This window comes from Lutjanus erythropterus, chromosome 12 (assembly GCF_056507025.1).
Source record: "Lutjanus erythropterus isolate fLutEry1 chromosome 12, fLutEry1.hap2, whole genome shotgun sequence".
NCBI classification, from domain to species: Eukaryota; Metazoa; Chordata; class Actinopteri; order Lutjaniformes; family Lutjanidae; genus Lutjanus; species Lutjanus erythropterus.
In genome coordinates, this window is record NC_139328.1 from 27048877 (window position 1) to 27068858 (window position 19982).

Consider the following 19982-nt stretch of genomic DNA (forward strand, 5'->3'; position numbering starts at 1 on the left):
TTACTTGTTTATAAAACTTTGAATGACCTTGCTCCTCTTTGCTCCTCCATACATCAGGGGTGTTTCCTACTGTTTTTATCTTCCTAAACTGTGTAATTCATTGCCTTTGGACATCAGAATGGAAAGCTCTGTTGTTGTTTTTTTTGTTGTTTTTTTTAAAGAAAAGTGAATAATTAATTTTAAATATGGAATAATGTCATAACTTTGGTCTTTAAGCCTCAAACATAGTTGTTTTTTTGCATTAGTTATATCCTTAGGGTTTTATCATTTAAAAAAACATTTTATATAGTAATTTTATTCCTGCAAAAAAAAAAAATATATATTTTTTTATTATTCTTTGCTAGTTTGTTTGTTTCTACTTGTTTCCTGTCTGTTTTAATTTTGCTATGTGAAGCACTTTGGCTGCATGTGAGTTAATCAGTGTTTCAGTTATGTATGTAGAACTGCAAAACAAAAACAATGTAGCTGTCAGTAACAATCCTTTTATACAACAAAATAAAAAACAAAAAACAAAAAATTAATTATGTAATATCACAATATATATTGTCACACTTTGGTACAGTACTGATATTGAGAATTTTTTTTTATCACAGTATTGTGATCTTCAATAGATTGTTATATCCATAGTATTAGGCTAATTTTAGATTTGCTGTTATTTATATATTTTTAGTGTATATTGTTTCAAATTATATGCATTTTATTTGACATGTGCTTGTCAAGTCAAACAGACTCTCTTGATGTGGCTGGATGTTATTCTTTGTTGACATGGTGCAAATATTTTTAATTTGTGTATAATATAATTTGCATACAATTCTCTTTTGTGTTGTTCTTTCATGTAACCAAGCAGAAGTGTAAATAACAAATATATCCCAAAAATGGTCCCCAGTTATTTTTTTCTTTTTTTTTTTTTTGAGAAACTCAGTCATAAAGGCCACTTACGGAGACAGTCCTGTTTGAATGCTCCATCTGTTATACAATAGACGATCTTTATGCTGCACACGAAAGGGAAAGGAAACGGCGACTTCTCCATTCCAAATCCCCCTTCTCTCTCTCATCTTTAGCTGTAACGAGTGTTTGATCGATCGGAACCGTTGAGACCAGTAACGTTTGTTCCTCGGCTTTAGGGTTTCTCGGTTGTTTTCGGACCCCCCCTCCCGTTAGAGCCTGCTGTTGATCGTGAGGAATCTGCTTCGCGTGAAATTCCCGGTGCCAGATTTATCGAGCCCGACTGCACAAAGTTGATAGGCAAGCTAGCTAGCTAGCCACCTAGCTAACTCTTAGCTAGCTTACTTGCTAACTAGCTTGCAGTGCTGGTCGGGGGAGAGCCCGTTTTTGCAGACAGTTTTGGGGGGCGTCGTTTTTTGGTCTTGACTGTTTCCCCTGACATCTGAAGACTGTTTGTGGTGAGGTTTAAAGCGGTAAGCCGGTTGTTCCAAGCTAGCGTGCTCGATATAGCCTGCTAGCTAATACCCTGCGTATTTAGCCTGGAAGCCAATTCAAGGCCTCAGTCCAGCACCACCATCAGCTGCCACCACCACCACCAGAGTATTTGCATTGCCGTGCAGTGAGAGTTGACAGGTGAGTAACAAACTGTTTTAATGTTTGTCAAAGTGGGCATTAGAGTAATAAACACAGTGATTGACTCATATCACTCCTCTGTGGAGTCAAGTGAAGTTAGCTTACTTGCTATCTAAATATTAGCTTGATTCAAAACGATGAGGGGGGGTTGGGGAATCCGCGAAATCACGCCGGAGGTCGCCATCTTTCATTGGATGCTGCTGCAAGCCAGCTAACTAGACATGGCTGCTACTTCTAGTCAACTTTACAACATAATGTTATGGTCTATCAGTTAGTGAAACGCCTCCACTTAGGTTTATTTATTACCCAACCTCAGCCTGTACATCGCCCTCATAAAACCTGCGTATTGCCCAGTGCTGAAGGAGTGTCGCTGTGCAGTGTGCATGGCCCTTGGCATGGGCATGGCATGTGAGCTGCAGTCCTTCCCGGCTGTGTCAGCTACTAAATACGCCTGCATTGCGTCTGTAGTAGAACTTGCAGTGTTTGACTGGTAAAGCTGATCCAAACAAACGCATGTGAGATATGCGGAAGGCTGGTTAGATGGACATAAACACTCCCACAGGGATAGGGATGATGCCTAGTGACCAGTGATGCCAGATTTGACTGACAACAAACAGTCCAATCAGAGTCTTGAACCTTTCAACTCGCCGCAGAAGTCCCCTTCTGACATGGTCATTTTGGTCCTAACTTTACTTTTCTGAAATGGCCAGTACAATGCAAATATCTTTTAATTATCAGTTGTTTTATATGGATCAATAAGCTTGGGGCAGAATCATTCCTATGCAAATGCTGTGTTAATAATTTGCTATTATTGTTATATTTGCTGTTTGGTATGCAGCCGACTATTCAAGTAGTCAGAAAAAAACGATATTGTGAGTACCTTGACCAGTATTGCAATGTGATTCGTGGTTACTGGCAACAATAATTTTTGCATCTCATTTTCCATTTTCACCAAGAAAACTATTAAAGGCATGATGATGTGATATTTGTTGGGGTCCTAACAAGATCTGTAGTTCTCGGGCATCTCTGCAACACTACAATATTTCATTATAATGCTGTTTTGTCAAACATTTTTCTTATTAAAAAAACTGCTGCAGTTACACTTGGGCATATTGGTTTAGATAATATTTTGGTTAACTTTACTGATCTAACTTAAAGTGTATATTTTGCATGCTTTTGTACATGACAACATATGGAAAACTGGCTATATATGTATTGTAAACATATTATTTTACTCTCATGATACTTTGCTTCACAGTAACCTGTATACTTCCTGCTGGCTACCTGTCACTGGCCCTAAGTGCATATTAATATGACAGGAAAAAAGTAATATAGTAATTTTCTGTCACTTAAATTTTTTTTCTCTTCAAATACTATGACAAGCTATCAAAATGAGCCAATGTGATGCAGTAAGCTACATTTTTTACAGAACTGCATTTGAATCATACAGTGTTTGAAACAGCTGCTCTGTGTTTTAAAATGGTCAGTAAAATTCAGTGAATAGTGAAGTGTTTTGTTTCATTGCTTTATGGTGGTGTAATTAATATACAGCTGTCATTTAGATGGTAATCTGCACCAGGAATGAAGAAAAATTAAACAAAACTGGTTGTAATAATCATCCACTTATCAGATCAGTTTAACCTGGACAAATGTTGGTACAAGTATATTAAAAGACCCGACACAAATTGCAACCAAAACTCTTTCAACTGTTCTAGTCTCTTAAATATGTCACTTATACCCTATCCTAAGTATGCATGTATTCTTGTCTGATGCCCACAATCAACCAGAAACTGTTATTTACATGATTTAATGTGCAAAAGGCAATTATTATTTCCTTTATATGCATAAATGGGTCAAAATGACCTGTTGGGTTCATTTTCTTGCAGTATCTTTGTAATGAAAGCAAGTTTTACTCAAAAGCTAACATGTTGATATTCATCAATGCCAACAATTCTGTTCATTAGTGCCAATTTGGCAGTCACAGATGTTTTGAAAGTAAATATGAAAGTGCTGTTTTTAATGCCAACATTTTAATGGGTTAGTGCCAATTTATGTAGACTTGGATGCTGTATATATAATGATGTGGATTTAAATTATTATTTTAGGAAGCAAAAAAGTGGTGCCAGGGTATGGTTACAAAACAATTTTGAACCACCACTTAGATCTCTTAGAACTTTATAGAATATATGTTATAGAGGACACTGTTTTGAGTAATTTTGTTAGATTTTCTGTCAGTAATTCATGTGAGATTGACCACATTTTTTCACAAAATATCTGTACTAAAAAAGGAGTCTTTGGTAGTATTAAATTTATGTGACTTTAAAACCTTTCCCTTGTACAATTCCTGAAGAGTTTTTTTCTCTCATTCACTATATACCAAGGACAAAATCCATGGAGTTTTTGTTTATGTTGCAATTTGTGTGAGGCTGACTGATGCACACTTAAAACACGTAAAATGCCTCGACTGATACCAGCGTTGCCAGATTTGACACCGAATAGCCCAGTCAGAGTCTTGAACCTGCCATACCACTACAAAAAAGTAGATTCATATTTTGTTTTCATTATGACAAGGTTCTTTACTTCTCAGAAATACCCATGAATGGCAAAGCCTCTTGGTTGGCTGAACACAAGGAAAGTTTGATCCGGTAATTAAAAAATGATCTCTGTCAAGTCTTAAGATCTTTAGGAACAATATTCCTCCTGGCTGTAAAAATTCCAATGACAAGTAAACATACTATGAGTTGTGTGTTTAGTCATCTAGGCTGAGAATGTGTCCGTAACACATCCTTTCATATCATGCAAAAAATAAAGGCATAAGTCACCATTCGCACATCATTATTGGTTATCAGACACTTTTTATACAGAGGTCTTCTGCTAAATCTGGTGCCATGTTACACCCAGTAGAACTCCGATAAATCAGTATCTACCACCAGCTATACTAAAATTAAAAATATAGGAAAAGGGAAAAGGAAATTAACATATATGGTATTGAATCCATCAACTTACATAACTGATTACCTTGGCAGACACTGAAGGATGATGTGTTTTCATGTGTCTGTTGTGTGTTTTTTGCGTCATCTTAAATCAACAAGGCACTTGTCCTTACTGGGAGAGATGCAGCTGATCTTTCTTTCAGTTTGAATGTAAGAGAAAAGTGTCCAGAGATCATCTCTCCTCTTCCTTATCTTTTCTTTCGACCTGACAGGCTGCTGGCAAGGATGAGGCATGTACTTTTTTTAAGCCAACCAGATTTATTAGTCCTTTGAGATGGCTGATTACTGTGATCGAACCTGGGTTTTCCACCCCACCAGAGCAAACTGTTTTGTCTCAATTCTAAATTTTGTCATAATGTTCATAGTTTTGTCATTTATGTCACTGTCACAATTAAGTCTTGAAATACAAGACTGTCAACCAGCGTTTACTGTGAAAATTGTCATTGACAAAATTCAGTCTCAGGCTTTTATCTTAGTATGGTATGGTCAAATAATAAGATAACAACACTTTCAGCCCACTTATAATAAACTGAAATGACATCCGTTATCATTATCAACAGACATTGTCTTGATAGTACTAGTACCCTGTCAGTATCAATTATAACTGGAGGAGTGGAGGAGCCAGTCAGTAGGAACGTAGTCAAACTTAATTGAAATAAAATGTAAAGGCTTCCGTTTTTTAACAAAAAAATAGCCAAAATGATCACAAGCTGTTTAAAACACACTTAATCTGGCAACACTGCAACAACCAGCCTCCACCATCGGCAACCCACTGACTAAAAATAAACCTGTTGGCCCCCTGTTGCATTTTACACCAGTGGGGTTGAACCTCATGCTTATTTTGGAACAACAGAGTAACATTTTGGTTATAAATCACCTCTTGTGATTATGCAGGCTGGAAACACGGCAGTGGAAGAGGAGGGGGAGAGCCGAGCAAAGCGTGTGTTTTGCTTCAGGCCTTGTCTAGACATTGTGATTGACTCACTGCATCTGTAGAGATGACATGCACTGTGACCAGGGTCAGTCTTTTTATGGGATGTATCAGGTCAAACTGCATTGCAAACGTTGTCAGGAGTCTTGTGATTGCCCTCTGCCCTGTATCACATAAATATCAAGACCGGAGTCACTTACAATATAGTTATTTTTTCAAAACTTGCATCCTGCTGCAGTGTAGATTGTGTGTTTGTAAGAAGTGTTGAGTCAGACAGTTTAAAATTACAGCGTGGTGGACATATAATATTTTGTAGCATTCCAGTTAAGTCACAGATCTCTAAGCTGTCAGTGTGTCAGGTTCAAAGGAAAAGCAGCCTTGTTTTAAGATGAACCCAGGGTGGCTACAACTCCTTAAAATGTCTTAAATTCATATTTACTAATAAAAGGCCTTAAAAACTTTTAAATAGTATTAAACTCTGCTTGAGAAGGCTTTAAACGTTTACTTGTTGGGGAAAGACTGGTACCAGTTCCTGACTGGTTGAACACTTAATCAAAGTTTTATCGAAATCATAATATGGTCTTCTGCAATTTTCAAATCACAGGATGCACAATATTTGTTAAAGGAGAAATGTGTGTCAAAATGCCATTATAAATTAAATATTGTGGTGTTGCAGAGGTGTCCTGGCCGACACATCATTCTCTAGACTTAAGAAAACATCTTTGTGTAGTACAGATCAAGATATCAATAAGCGGTATCAATATCTATATCAGTAGAATCTTAAAAAACGATAACCCATCCCTAATGGCTGTCCATTTAATCAACAAGAGTTGAATTTGAACAACTATGGGTGTAATGATATCAAAAATTACTCAAACCAGTTAATCGAGTATCAAAACAGTTGGCGATTAATTTGCTGATCAATTAATCATTGATTAATTGTTGCAGCTGTAGTTTAAAAGAATATAATATTGTATTGTGATGAAACTTGTGACTTACACCCCTACTGGTGACCACTAGCGTCTGTCTGAATGACATGGAGGAGCTAGTGCAGACGCTGCATCGACCGCTTCAGCCCATTGTTGCACTACATCACCGCCAACTGGACAAGGCAAGACTGGCCTATATACTCGTAAACGAGGGCGCTCCAGTTTTTATAGATTTACATTTCTCAACCGATTTCAATGAGTCATGTTACTTACAAGTTTTCATGATGTATATGAAGTAGGGACTAACTTGCTCCATGATCAAGATCATGAATCTGTGAATATAAAAACAACTCACTGGCATCACTTGAGAAATGTAAATATAGTCCTTTTTATCAAAAAAAAGCAGCTCATCCCTTTAATGTATTTGTTTACGAGCTGGTTTTGCCCTCTCCAGTGAGACAAAGCCCAAAAAATCTCCTGCTTCTTTCTAACTGGCTAATGTACTTATGCCTGTAACTTTCTCTGTGAAGATGTGAAGACGGGCTTGTTTCATCTGATTTTACAGGAAATCTGACATGGTAACAGGTAGGGGTGGGTATAAAAAAAATTACCATACCAGTATTAATACCACTACCCTTGTAATGGATAAATGTTTTTTTTTCCCTCAACCAGTTATTGTCATTTTGCCTTATTTAGAGTTTTAAACAAACAATATATGTATTTACTCAGAGGAGTATGCCTGTATTTTCACATTTGATGTGTAGTTAATTGCAAAATTGGCCTTAAATTTAATTAAACTGTGACATTTAAAAGCCTTAAAAAATATTAAATTTAACTTGCTGAAACAAGTAGGCACCCTTGAACAGTGAGATGTATGAAGAAGGCTTCTGTGAGTCATCTAGGAGGATATAATCCCCCATGAAGTTAAAAAATGGAAATCGAGCATTGAGTTTTCAGAGCTTATACGCAACAGTAACAGCATGTAGTTTCTCAAACACAACAAACTGTCAGGATTTGTAGCAGATTACGATCTGTATGGCCAAGTTTACACAAGTTGCTCAGTTTAAGGGAAAAGAAGCTGTGTTGCCAAGTAGCATTTTGAATGACACACAGAAATCAAAGCCCAAAACCACAGAAATATATTTATTTAACAAATCTCCTCAGCCTTTTATTTATATTATTTGCTTTTCCATGGTGTGGCTGAAAAGGCACACAAAAGTCACAGAAGTTAAATGTGCATTTCAGTTGGCAAACTCATTGTTTAAGTCTACCATTTAGAAAAGTCTCATAACACAACAGCTGTTTTGATAGCTGACTATAACTGATGGAGAGTTGTGTTTAGCCCCATTCATTGCAGTGCATGACACGCACACACACACACACACACACACACACACACACACACACACACACACACACACCGTGTATGGGAATCAGTATGTGGATCAAAGGTCACCAGCTTTACAGCCATGCCATTCTTTTTCTGCTTTGTATGCAAACACAGAGAGGGACCGTGTCAGAGACAGGCACCCGATTGTTGGGGTGGATTATCACTGCTTTACAAATGGCTCTAACAGGACAGAAAAGAAGGTGTTTCCAGTGATGTTTGGACTCTGTGCGGTCTTCCTCCCTTTTTTTCTCGGTGAACGTGTAGTGTTGAGGTCAGATGTAGTGGAACTGATGAACCAGTGAGATGAATTATGAAGAAATTATGTTAAACTCCACACACCAGGGCTGCAAAATTTGTCGGCAACTGATAGAAAAAATATGAGAGAATGCAAACAAATTTCTCTATAGAGGGTTCACCACACCAACTGAAGTCTGTGTGGGTACTGATGGTCAATTGTGCTGAATAGGGCAGGCATGAGACAGCACTGTGCTGTTTACTTTTTGTCAGCACCCAAGCATGATATATTAACAGGCTGCACATGTTTCTGTTAGTAGTCACTTAAAATTCATTTTCCTAGTATTTCTAAATATTTTGAATATTAATATTCTATAAAATACACCATGCCTCCTCCATTGCTGTTATGTGGTAATTTTTTATTTTGTGTTTACTTTAACAGCCATTTTTGTGAGCAAATCGCTAACTTATGGCTAATTTCCTAAATCTGCAAAGCCACTTGTTGCATGCTCCTTACCAGGGCTACAAAGAGCAGTTATATTTGCTGGTGATAGACTGATTAGGCTGATTATCCAGCATTTTGAGACTTGCCTACAGACACATTTTAGGGCAGTCTTGTCAGTGTGGCTGCTGTGGAACAATTTTTTTTTGGAGGGTGGTGAAAAACCTAGTTTCGAACCTTATACTATATCTACAGCAGGTTATATCTGCTGTAAATGCTTGCCTGAACATCATCAGTCTTTTCTAAATTTTAACACGCTTCTCATGTCATCCTAAATGACAGCTAAACTAATACCATTACTGGCTAGATGAATGATGTAGCTTCTTACATACTGTACCCCACTCTCCCTTACATACCAGTCATGTTCTGAAATCAACAGCATAACCCAGTGTATTTAAGATTTCACGAGGTCTGTCATGTTGCAGCGCCATGTTTCTACAGAAGGCCAGAATGTACAAAACAAACACTGGCTCTAGATTCGTCCTTTTGCTTTTTGTGCATATTTCTTGGCCATTGTAGGATGTCCTACTCGCTTTGAAGGATAGAGTAAGACATGTTTGCTAGATGCCACTAAATCCTTGACATTGGTCCTTTAAATGTTTAATCAGTCATCAAAACAGTCAACTAATTGTTTAACGTTTATAGCTTACAATTCTGGTGACCTTTTTTTTTAATTTAATGGAATAAATGATAAATTGATCGTTGGAACGGACATTAGGCCTAATTGTTGGTTGCAGCCTCAATGGTCGCATATTATTTACTTGCTCTTAGCACTGTGTTGGTCATGGCCTTCTTAAAATTAATCTAAATGGTTATTTTTTGTTTTTATTACAAAAAATCTGGTCAAACAAATCTGGAAATATGCAAAAATCAAATACAAACTTTGAGTGAAAGTGATTTTAAAAATACAGTTTGGTACACAAACATATTCAGAACTCCATTTGCAATTTCTTGTTGTTCTCAGCTCATGTCTTTAAGAGAAGCTCATTTACTATAAACCAGTGAACAGTATCCACAGGCAACTGGAAATACAATGTATTTTTGAAATCATGGTGAAAATCTGAGCTTAAGACCTAAAAAAAATTCTGTGATATGAAGCACCCCTCTGAAATATGTCACTTGTTGTTCACTGTTTGGTTGTTCCTGTTATGGGTTTTAAGATCTGTTAAACCTGTCAAACCAAATAAACAAGTCTGTCTACAGTAGATGTCAAACTACTGTCAGATATTGATCCTTTAAATGTATGTCTCTTCTCTCTCCCCGAAGCCTGCAAGTCGAGTCAGACCAATATGTTTGCAAGAGTTCACAGATGATTTTTCACATTTCATTGGGATGTTGCTTTGAATGCTGTCTATTTTTTAAATATTTCTGTGTCTTGACAAGAACTGCTAAACTGCTGCTAAATCTGATATTAAATGTAGCCCTTTGAATCAAATTGTTTGTCACCTCCCTGTCAGGGTCTTAAATTATTTCCTGCCAAGGAATCCAGGAGATTTTGTGTTTGCATAAATTGCAAGGTAAACATGGCGGCCAACTTTTAGAGACATAATGATGCTTTTCCACTTGAATAGCCTATGAATTAAATAAAACATCTGTTAAGGTTGATCTGATTTAGAATTGCAACTCTAAATTTGTTGTGTTTTCTGTTTTGTTCACTATAATGTACAGTATTCTGTACAGTAGTAGTAGTACAATGGTAACTAGCTAGTTTCATCGTATGCTTGTTTTGTTTCAGATCTTTTAATCTAACCTTTTTCTTATTCAATGAGGACCATGATGGGAAGAAGAATTTACCTTTATTGGGTCTTAATCCTCAAAAATTTAGATTTTGAGGTCAAGACTGAGTGTTTAACCTCTATTTTTGTCAAATTTATTTATCTTCATGTTCAAACTGGGTTTGAAACGTACTGCGATAGAAAACAAGGCACATTTGTATGAAAAAGCATGTTATGTCTGTTATCACAGGAGGGAGTTCACTGTGTTTTTTCTTTTTTAAAGACAGGCTTTTGTAAAGTAACAATCGGACACTGCCCCCTGGCCTTGTTCATCTTACACGTGTAACAGCTGATATTGTGCCACAGTTATGTGATAAACATCCATTCTTTAATCTGACTTGATTGTTCCCTCTGCCCCCCTGTAGCTTACTTGGTGACACAGAGACTTCTCCCTGAGGAGCCAAGAAGCAGACGGCTCATGACTTCTGACCAGGACACGAAAGTTGTAGCTGAACCACAGGTGCAGCAAGTACAAGAGGCAAAAGAGAACTCTCATTTGGTGAGTTTTTAATTTAGAGACACGTTTTCTCAGTTGCCCTGCTCTTTCTCCCCTAAATTTTAATGTGTAACAGCACTCGTGTACACTTACACTTGTGTTGTCCCCCCCCAAACAATCTAGTTGAAATGTGCTGGTTAATGGTTGAATGTATGTTTTCTCACAGTATGTATCATATTACAGTACAGTTAAATTTGGTGTAAAGGCACGGACACCTCAGAATTAATTGCAACACAAGTGTTTTTTTCATTCAGGTTGTGATGAAAACATTTTCTTGGTGTTTCCCTGATTCAGTTGATACTAGGCTGAAAGGGAGTAGCCGTATAGACTGGACAGAGGACGCGATCTAAACTGCTCGTGTTTGCTGCGGCCCTTTGACAAGCTGTTGTGGTCTCCCGTACTTCCGCTGCCAAAATGCGCACACAGCTTTCTCATTGTTTACAAACTGTAAAAGGGTCTCTTGTAGTGCACTATTAATTTATAGCTGGTGAGCTTTTGAGTCTGTTGGGTTGACTCTTGGTTAGGGTTGTCCCTAATAGCTTTTTTAGGCTTTGAAGCTTCTGCAGCAAAGATTGAGATGTATTCAAAGTGGCACAGGGACCACCAGAAGAAGTAGCAGCAACTTTAGTGGGAGCATAACTTGAGCAACACCTAGGTGGCCAGTGATGGAAAAATGTCTATACGAATATCTGAGCACCGATTTTTGCCATCCACATACACTGCATCAAACAAAGCTTAGCAGCATTTAGTACAGCCCCTCTATTGGCACTACCTGCACATGCTTTCTATGTGGTCTCAGCAGCAGGGTTCAGTGTTAATGTATTTTCTTCACATGCCCAGTCAGGCAAGTGGGTCAGTGCCCACCTGATTTATTTGCCCAGTAATGGTATTTTACTTGCCCTGGTCAAGTGGGCAATCTTTGCCCTGAGCCCTGAGCCAGTGTTTAGTGGTCTATATTTTTAAGCATAGAAGTTTACATGTAAATGTACCAATGTGTCAGCAGCTTTACCAGTGCTGTCCGGCTCTGGTTTATTTTGCATGCTAGATCTGTCAGTCTTTAGATGGTTTTAAACAGATGCAAAACAAACTGACAAAGTTTCAGTTCCTGCATTACCAGCATAACAGGCTTCAAAAAGTGAACTTTTGGATGGTAGATATAGCACATATCAATGTGGCTACAGTATGTTTGAATTCAAAACACGAGAGTTTTTGTTGTTGATCAGCTGGAGTGGCTGAAGTCTCATAGTTTTAGCTGTTGTGCCAACCACCTAGATTTTTAGAAAAAGTCCTCCAAGTCATTGTCAGTGCCCTTCCAAACTGGCTGATTGACAGAGAGCGTCATACCAACCTCAGCCTGCTTTTGACTGGTGTTGATTTCCCACACTGATTATGTATAATAGAAAAGTGCTTTGTAAAGAAACATGAGGCAGAAAAAGAAGCAACTCTTGTAACTAAATAACCATGACCTGTTTTTTTTTTCTCTGTTTTCATCAGGCAGTCATAGTGGCATTATTGATCATTGGCATGACATTTTGTTCCTTGTTGGAGCATGAAGGCCAGGACTGAAAATAGAGCATCTTGGCTGCAGTAGAGCAGTGGTCAAATTGTGACTCTCATGCCTTCATGTGATGTGACAACATCAACATAATGCATTATCTGCTATACAAACTAGAGCTTAAGTTGAGACCTTGTCAGAGTGTTGGGTGGGGTTGGGTATGTGAAACCTATTATGGTAGGGCTGGGATGATACAGTTATCTTCCGATTCAATACTATCACAATACTTGGGTGCGGATTTGTTAGGTTGTGTGATTCTACAAGTATTGCGATTCGATATTATGTTTTATTGCAATTTTTATTTGCTTTTTTAACACCTTGGGGAAAAAGTTCAACCGTGCACTTGTAGAGACTAGACTAGAGTCATGTTTCCAAAAACACTGCACATCTCATGTCAGTCAGTCTGGTTGAGTGTTATTTCAACAGCAGCATTGCTATACTCCTTATAAAAGTAGTAAAGAAAATATTTTTTTGATGTAAGCTACCTGCTCCTGCTTGTCAAGCTGGTGCCCTAAGAAAAAAAAAATCAGATGCCAGACCAGAATGAATAAAGCCGCTGAAAACTGCACACAGCAAGAGAGTCTTCCTCCTTTACATATGAAATTGAACTTTGAAATTGTGAATTTTGAGTTTTGACCCTTTGAGGTTGTTATAAAGTAGGAGCACACATTGTTTCAAGCATGTCAAGTAAAATTAATGTTTAAAATATTATTGTGATGCTAATTTCCATTAGCCCATCAATGGGAATTCCCATCATATATAATAGAGTTGGGTGATATGCTAAAATTTTCCAAGCTGTCATTGTCAGCCCATCCATCTGCGATTGGCGATATCATCATCCCCCACCCACCCTCTCCACACACACACCTCATTTAAACTCGACAGAAAAACATGTAAAACTCACCAAACCATCTTTGTTAGTCTGTCCACTCTTCCAAGAATCGGTCAGGTCAAAATTAATCCTTAATTCAGCATGCAAAATCAGTGTACAGAGTCTGACTCTGCAGGCTGTTTTCCTCTCACTTGTCACTCAGCTCAGCGCACTCACAATCGGCTGAGTAGGTGTGTACTGCGCCGCTGGATGAGAGCGTGGTGCACAGCAGAGGCTGTCACTCTGCAGACTATTATATTAGTAGAATAAAATGACAAATATAGCCCTAAAAATTGGCCAAAAAAGCGATCAGCGATGGATTCAACCCGTTGTCGATAGACAATATATTTGTCCAATTGCCCAACCCTAGTAACCGGTACTGTTTAATTACTGTGAAAAAGCACTTAAACATTTCACTGATCTGTACGAATTCCTGGTTAAATATAATGTTGAGTTGAGTTTGACGTTTATTGAACATATTAAAATAATACAAACAAAATAAAAATGAGCTATAAAAAGAAAAAAGACAAACGGGATCCTAAACAGCACATTAACGACAAATAATGAATATAAATAATATTGTTCATGTTCATTCAATAGGGGTAGAGGAAGTTTAAAAAGAACTTTTCTGGTCCTACCCTCTGTTCTTTACAATTTCTTTATCTCTTTTATCCCTTCTTTGTTGGCTATAATATAGCTAATAAATACTGCTCTCTGAAGAAAGAAGTGTTGTATAGTTTTTTATACTGTCAACAGGCAATGGATTTTAGTTAGAAATTAGTTGTGAGTGAAAGTATGCACCACACAGCCAGAAAAAGATCCTCCTAGGCAGGGAAAGTAGATATGAGAAGTACTTGCCCTGCATTGTCCAGTCATTTTCTATGATCTGACTGATTGATCTACAAAAGACTTGATGGCAACACCGAATAGAAGTGTGAAAGAATTCTGTCGTGTTGATGACAGTAAACCAATAGAAAGTTAGAAACAAGAACCAGTGAAGTTTCGCAGAGGTTAAAACTGTTATATGACAGCTGTCACTTTAAGAAAAGTTCAAACACACCCAATGCCATTTGTCCTCCTGTGGAGACCTAGACGTAGAATTACCTCCAAAGACTGCAGAGCCCTAACACTTTGTCTACACCTCTATCAGTGTGTTTCCCTCTTAATACAGGGGTAGCTGCCAAAGTTAATTGCTGGTTGTCGATGAAACTGTGCATGTGTGTAGTAAGCAGAGAATGCTTTACATTTTTGGCGTCATTGAGGCCCATGGTGAAAGATTTGAGAACTTTAAAACCAGCTACCAGGAAAAAAATTTACATTTTCTTTTTTCATTAAACATTTAAGCAAGCTTTAAGCATATCAGTGGCAGGTTATTATAGATGGGACACTGTTGAGGGCTAATTTTTTGTAGCCCTGCTAGCTTGTTGGTAATCATTGAAGAACTACATAATATAGGTGTCTTTGAAAAATTAGTTGAAGTTTCATCATTCTTTGACTTCATTTATTTTTTTAAAGCAGCACAATATCCCAATGTTTAAAATGTAATAAATACAACACATTTTCAAATGTCAAGACTTGTAGCAAGCTGACATCCCTTCAAAATAACCGTCATGAGTAATCATGCAACCGAGTGCTTGAGCCATGTGCTTATTTCCTGATTCTTGGGTGCTAATTTAAAATGTTTTGTAATTCGTAAGTATTGTGATTTGATATTACGATTAATTGCATTTTTTGTTTGTTTTTTACAGGATTGCAATTTGGGAGGGAAAAAACTTCTAGAGTTTATATCACAAGTCATATTTCCAAAAGCAATGTACACGACCTATTCTGAGTTTTATTTCAGCAGCATCATTTCTAATAATGAAATAAACAGCTACATTTAGTGCCTAGAGATAATAATGAATAGTATATGTTAGGCCAAAATAAATAGAGTCCTAGAAAACTGCACACAGGACCAGTGAACTTATAAATCAACGTCCTTCCAAAATGAATTTGAACTTGAAAACAGTGTCATGCTAGCTTGTCAGGAAGGGGGTTAAACAACCCTCCAAAGTAAGCCTAAACTTTGGTGAGGCAAAAACTGACATGGCCATTTTCAGACAGATCCCTTGACCTCTCACATCAAGATATCTGAATGAAAATGGCCTCTACATAGGTCTGCACGATGTGGTAAAAATAAATAAATAAAAAGTCATATTGTGGTTATTTTGACTTAAATTGCAATATGTTGTACGATTAGTGAGAATGATATTTTTTTGCATTGTAGGTTTCATTTTTAATGAGACTATTAAAATCATGATGGTGTAATATTTGCTGGGGTCTTTACCAAACAAATGTCTTCTGAAGAGCAAGATTTTTGGGCATCTCTGTAGCACTACAATACTTCATTATAATGCTGTTTTCTCACACATTTGACCTCTTAAAAATTTCGTTTTGGTTCTGCAATTAGGATACTGCACTTGGCCATATTTTGATTTTGATAATATGATTGATGGTCTGTGGGTACCCAAGAGTCTCCCCCAATGTCGGTGCCAGGTTTTGTAACCTTTTAAGAAAATTAATTATGTATCTATCGTTACACACTTCATAGTTTATTGAAATAATATGTGGCATGGTTGATTTAAGAAGGCAGCCATGAGCCTTGTGTCATTGTTCCTAGGAAGAAAAACTGTTCAACTGGGTGTGTACAGACTATCATGAGTACATTAGTTTTTTGGCAGTGTCTGTAATCTGTTCCTCAATACATATCATATTCTTAAGATAAACCTCATTGAAGCAACTTCCAGATTCATTCTGTAGCCACACGTCATTATAATAAATGTGCAACACATGAAGCATCATTAACGTAAATCCATCTAATCTTTTTGTGATGGGTGTGTCTCGAATTTTGTAAAAGGTCAGCGTGGGTGTTAATCAGACATTTACCATTGTTTAAACCCAAGTAGTTCATTAGTTTAAATTGTTGTAATTGTAGTAGAGAGGAAACATCCAGCAGAGTTGTCGTACATATTACTTTTGAAACTATTTTTAGAAAGATTGCGTCAGGATCTGTGTTCCCTCTGAGCTGATAGTTTAGTGCTCTGCCTGTCATCATCCATCAGACAGACCAAACAGTATCTTTTTGCAGTCATCAGTCATGGCTGCAGTTTCTCCCCAGAGGTTGAGGTGATGTAAATGGGTCAACATAAACAGACTTTATTGGAAAAGATTTCAAAGTACAGAGAGAGAGTGATATTAAGTTTCTGGACAGGTACTCTGAAAAACTAAATTCTTTACTTCCTAAATGACTGATTGGTACAACTGTATGGTATCACTGAATCCCAACCTGTTGGTGATTGTGCATCTCATCAGCATCCAGTTTGATATATAGCTATCATTTGCTTTGATTTGCTTACCACATGTTCTGGTAAATGGGAACAAAGATTTGATTTTATTTAATTCACATATTCAAATGTTGTATCAGTGGTATCATCCATAGCAGTGAGTGACAACATAGTCTCCCTCTCATTTTGTATTGTTGTATCTACACTGGAAATTTGTCAGTTAACATATTACATGATCTTTGTTTGGCTGCTTCTGTGAAAAAGAACAGTACATCAAGACAAATAAATAGGGCTGCACAGTTGGTTGCAGCAGTACTGAAATTGCAGTATGGCCAAGTGCAGTATATAAATCACAGAACCAAGAAGAAGGAAAATAGGTGAGAAAACCACATTATAATGAAGTGCTGTGGTACTGCAGAAATCTCCTGGCCTAAAAATCTTGTTCTCCAGATGAAAGGAAACATGGTTGTTTGGTACACAAAGGCTGGCACAGGCTGGATTCAAATGCAAGGCCACTGCAGGACTCATAGCCTCAGTATATGGGCACATGCTCTGCCAACTGAGCTACCTGGGCACCTTAGCTGCATGACTTTTTAAACAACTATTAGTCTACATCAAGTAATTTGATTAGACAAGAGGCATTTCATGAGTGCCAATATAATATAGAGTTTTAACAGCAGTGGGATTTTTAACTAATAGTATCACTCTGTGTTACAGGCATTAGGGGTGGGCAATGTAGCCTCAAAATTATATCATGATATTTGAAGGAAATTTCCGATAACAAAGTTTGTGATAATACAGAAAAAAATACTGCTCAGCGTTTTATCGGTGATTGCAGCTTGTAGGCAGCAGCATTTATTAGCGCAAACAAAATGAAGGGCATTTTCCATCCTTCTTATCCAGTGAGCTGCTGTCATTGATGACAGTAACTTAAGCTTGTAACTTTGCAGGAGCCTGCGCAATATCATATTATCATCAAAAAAGTTTTGATATCAGTCTGCACACACACACACACACACACACACACACACACACACACACACACCCTCCCTCCCTCCCTCCTCTCTGCTGTCTCTCTCTCCTCCCTCACAGTTATTATTAATTGGCATGAAGTAATTAAATGTTTAAAAGTACACAAGTTGTACTTGGAGTAAAAAATCACACACCACAGAAGTGTACAGTAATATTATGATTCATGATCATAAAAAGTTTTTATATCAAGTCCGCACATCTGTACATATTAGCACACTCGCTCCCACTCTTTTTCTTTTACCTGTTTTCAGGTGGAGCTGCATCTCCATCAGCACTCCTTCCTCACGTTCATGCCTTTTTTATTCCATGTAGCTCTTCCAAAACACAAGCTGCAGCTGCAGGAAAAAGCTGGCCCTTGTTTGACACTCCAAAATTGAAACAAGTTCAAAGTGTGAGTGTCAAGGCAGTTTGACGTGCATGAAAATGTAGACATGTTTGGGTTTTGTTGCTCTGTGTGCACTAAGGGATGTGTCACAACATAATTGATATCACGAGATGACACTTTTTTTTAATCACGTATAAATTTATACCAGTGTTATCATGGATGGTATGATATGGCATAGCTCTAACAGGCATCCTAATAATTCTGACATCAACAATGATTTACATACAGTGTATGGCTAACCCCTAATTTCCACCAGATGCGGCTGTGCCACGTCATGGCTGCACCATGGCGCTCGGACTGATTCGCGGCCATTCTAGACGATGCTTGTGTTTCCACCAGAAGTGCCGCGGCACGTTTCAAGCATGTCCCAGAAGTGGGTTGGCGCTCTGCTCTGCAGAGAATACGCAGCAAGTCTATTTTTGATGGATGGCGTGCCAATTAGCACAGAGCAGGTCGAATGGGTAGGAAGTCAGGCACAGAAAAGGCAGGGAGAATCCGGTTAGTTTTCAAAATAAAGGACCCCGTGCAGACTCACGATAATAAAGACAGACAGAAAATAAACTATATAACTACGTAGCCTGCTTATTAGGGATGTGTATCTCACTGACTGAGATGATTCGACACGTATCTCAATACATGTTCGACAATACGATATATTTTATAAATCTTTAAGTGGCCAACGATTCGGTTTGATACGATTCAGCTCTGTCATGATACAATACGATGGGACGCAATACAAGACAATGCAATGTGTCAGTCTTTACATTTTGATTCAATTAATGCTACATTTGTAGTGGTGGAAATTGCAGTTGCGTGTATGACGGAACAAAACCACAGCACCCACATGACGTCACAAAGCCACATCTGGTGGAAATCCTGGGTTATATAGATCAATTAAAAGACTACTTCCCAATGACATTTCATGATCAGCAGATGAAGTTATTAGCCTAGTAGATTAGGTTTTGAAATCATACTCAAGTCACACCATTACCTTCTATCATGAAATCTTGTGGTTGGTTGTTTGCTTTCAGACCACAAATAGACTGCTCCATACTCCACTTGGAAGCCAATCAAGATACAGCTTTTCAAACGGTCTTGGTCCGGTTCTTTGGTCCATACCAGAGTGAGCTTCAGCATTCATCAGCATTCAGTCTATTAGAAGACCAAACTGAAACCATATGGACAATTTAATTGGAGTTGTACTGTGGTAATGTGTAGGCAACACAAAATAATTAGCAAGTTAACATTAATGTGCAAGACTGTTTGTGTTGCTTGGCTGTCCAGTCCCAGTCCAGTAGCAGAATGAATTGTTTTGGAGCCAAGTAAATGATAAAGAACAAATCAATTGTAATCTGTAGAGCTGCAACGATAAATGGGTTTGAGTAATTTTTAAGAAAAAATCAAAATTCTCTGATTTCAGCTTCTTAAATATGAATATTTTTGGGGTTCTGTACTCATTTGACAGAAAACTAAATATCTAGGGTTATGAGTAAAATGAGACATTTGAGGATGTTGCCTTAGGCTTTTGGAAACATGAACGTTGACCGTTTTCTGAGATTTGAAAACAGACAATTGATCGAAAAAATAACCAAACAATTATTTGGCTATGAAAATAATGGTTTGTTGTAGCCCTAATAATCTGCTGTTGCTTACAGCTATCAACTAATAAATACCACTTGCACAAATTGAGTTACACAGTTACAAATTGAAAATGCTATTTTCAGAAAACAAGAGTTGTGCTCATAATATGTATGGCACCACTGATGTACCAAATAATAGCATTTCTAAGTCCCCAAACCTTTTCTGGGTAGAGAATGTGGCATTTCTATCCATGAAATGCAGTGAAAATGAACAAACATACGTGGGTTCAAAGCCTACTGTAAGGGGACGCACTAAGGTGATTATGCCTGTTTTTTTTTTTTCTCACAGACCCCCCTGTGTAGGTAATCCTACTTGCTATCTCCAGAGACTCCTCAGTTCATTTGCAC

The 19982-nt window shown here is 37.7% G+C and overlaps 1 protein-coding gene across 2 annotated transcripts in view; it reads left to right on the top strand.

Annotated features, from left to right (window-relative positions):
- Positions 1 to 895: 895 nt before the first annotated feature.
- Positions 896 to 19982, top strand: part of larp4b (La ribonucleoprotein 4B) — a 63003-nt gene continuing 43916 nt past the window's right edge. For both annotated transcript variants that reach the window (XM_084731571.1, XM_084731572.1), the window contains exons 1-2: positions 896 to 1578; positions 10698 to 10831. In XM_084731571.1, the coding sequence (XP_084587697.1) occupies positions 10751 to 10831 (81 nt within the window). In that variant the 5' untranslated portion in view covers positions 896 to 1578; positions 10698 to 10750. The remainder of the gene's footprint in view (positions 1579 to 10697; positions 10832 to 19982) is intronic.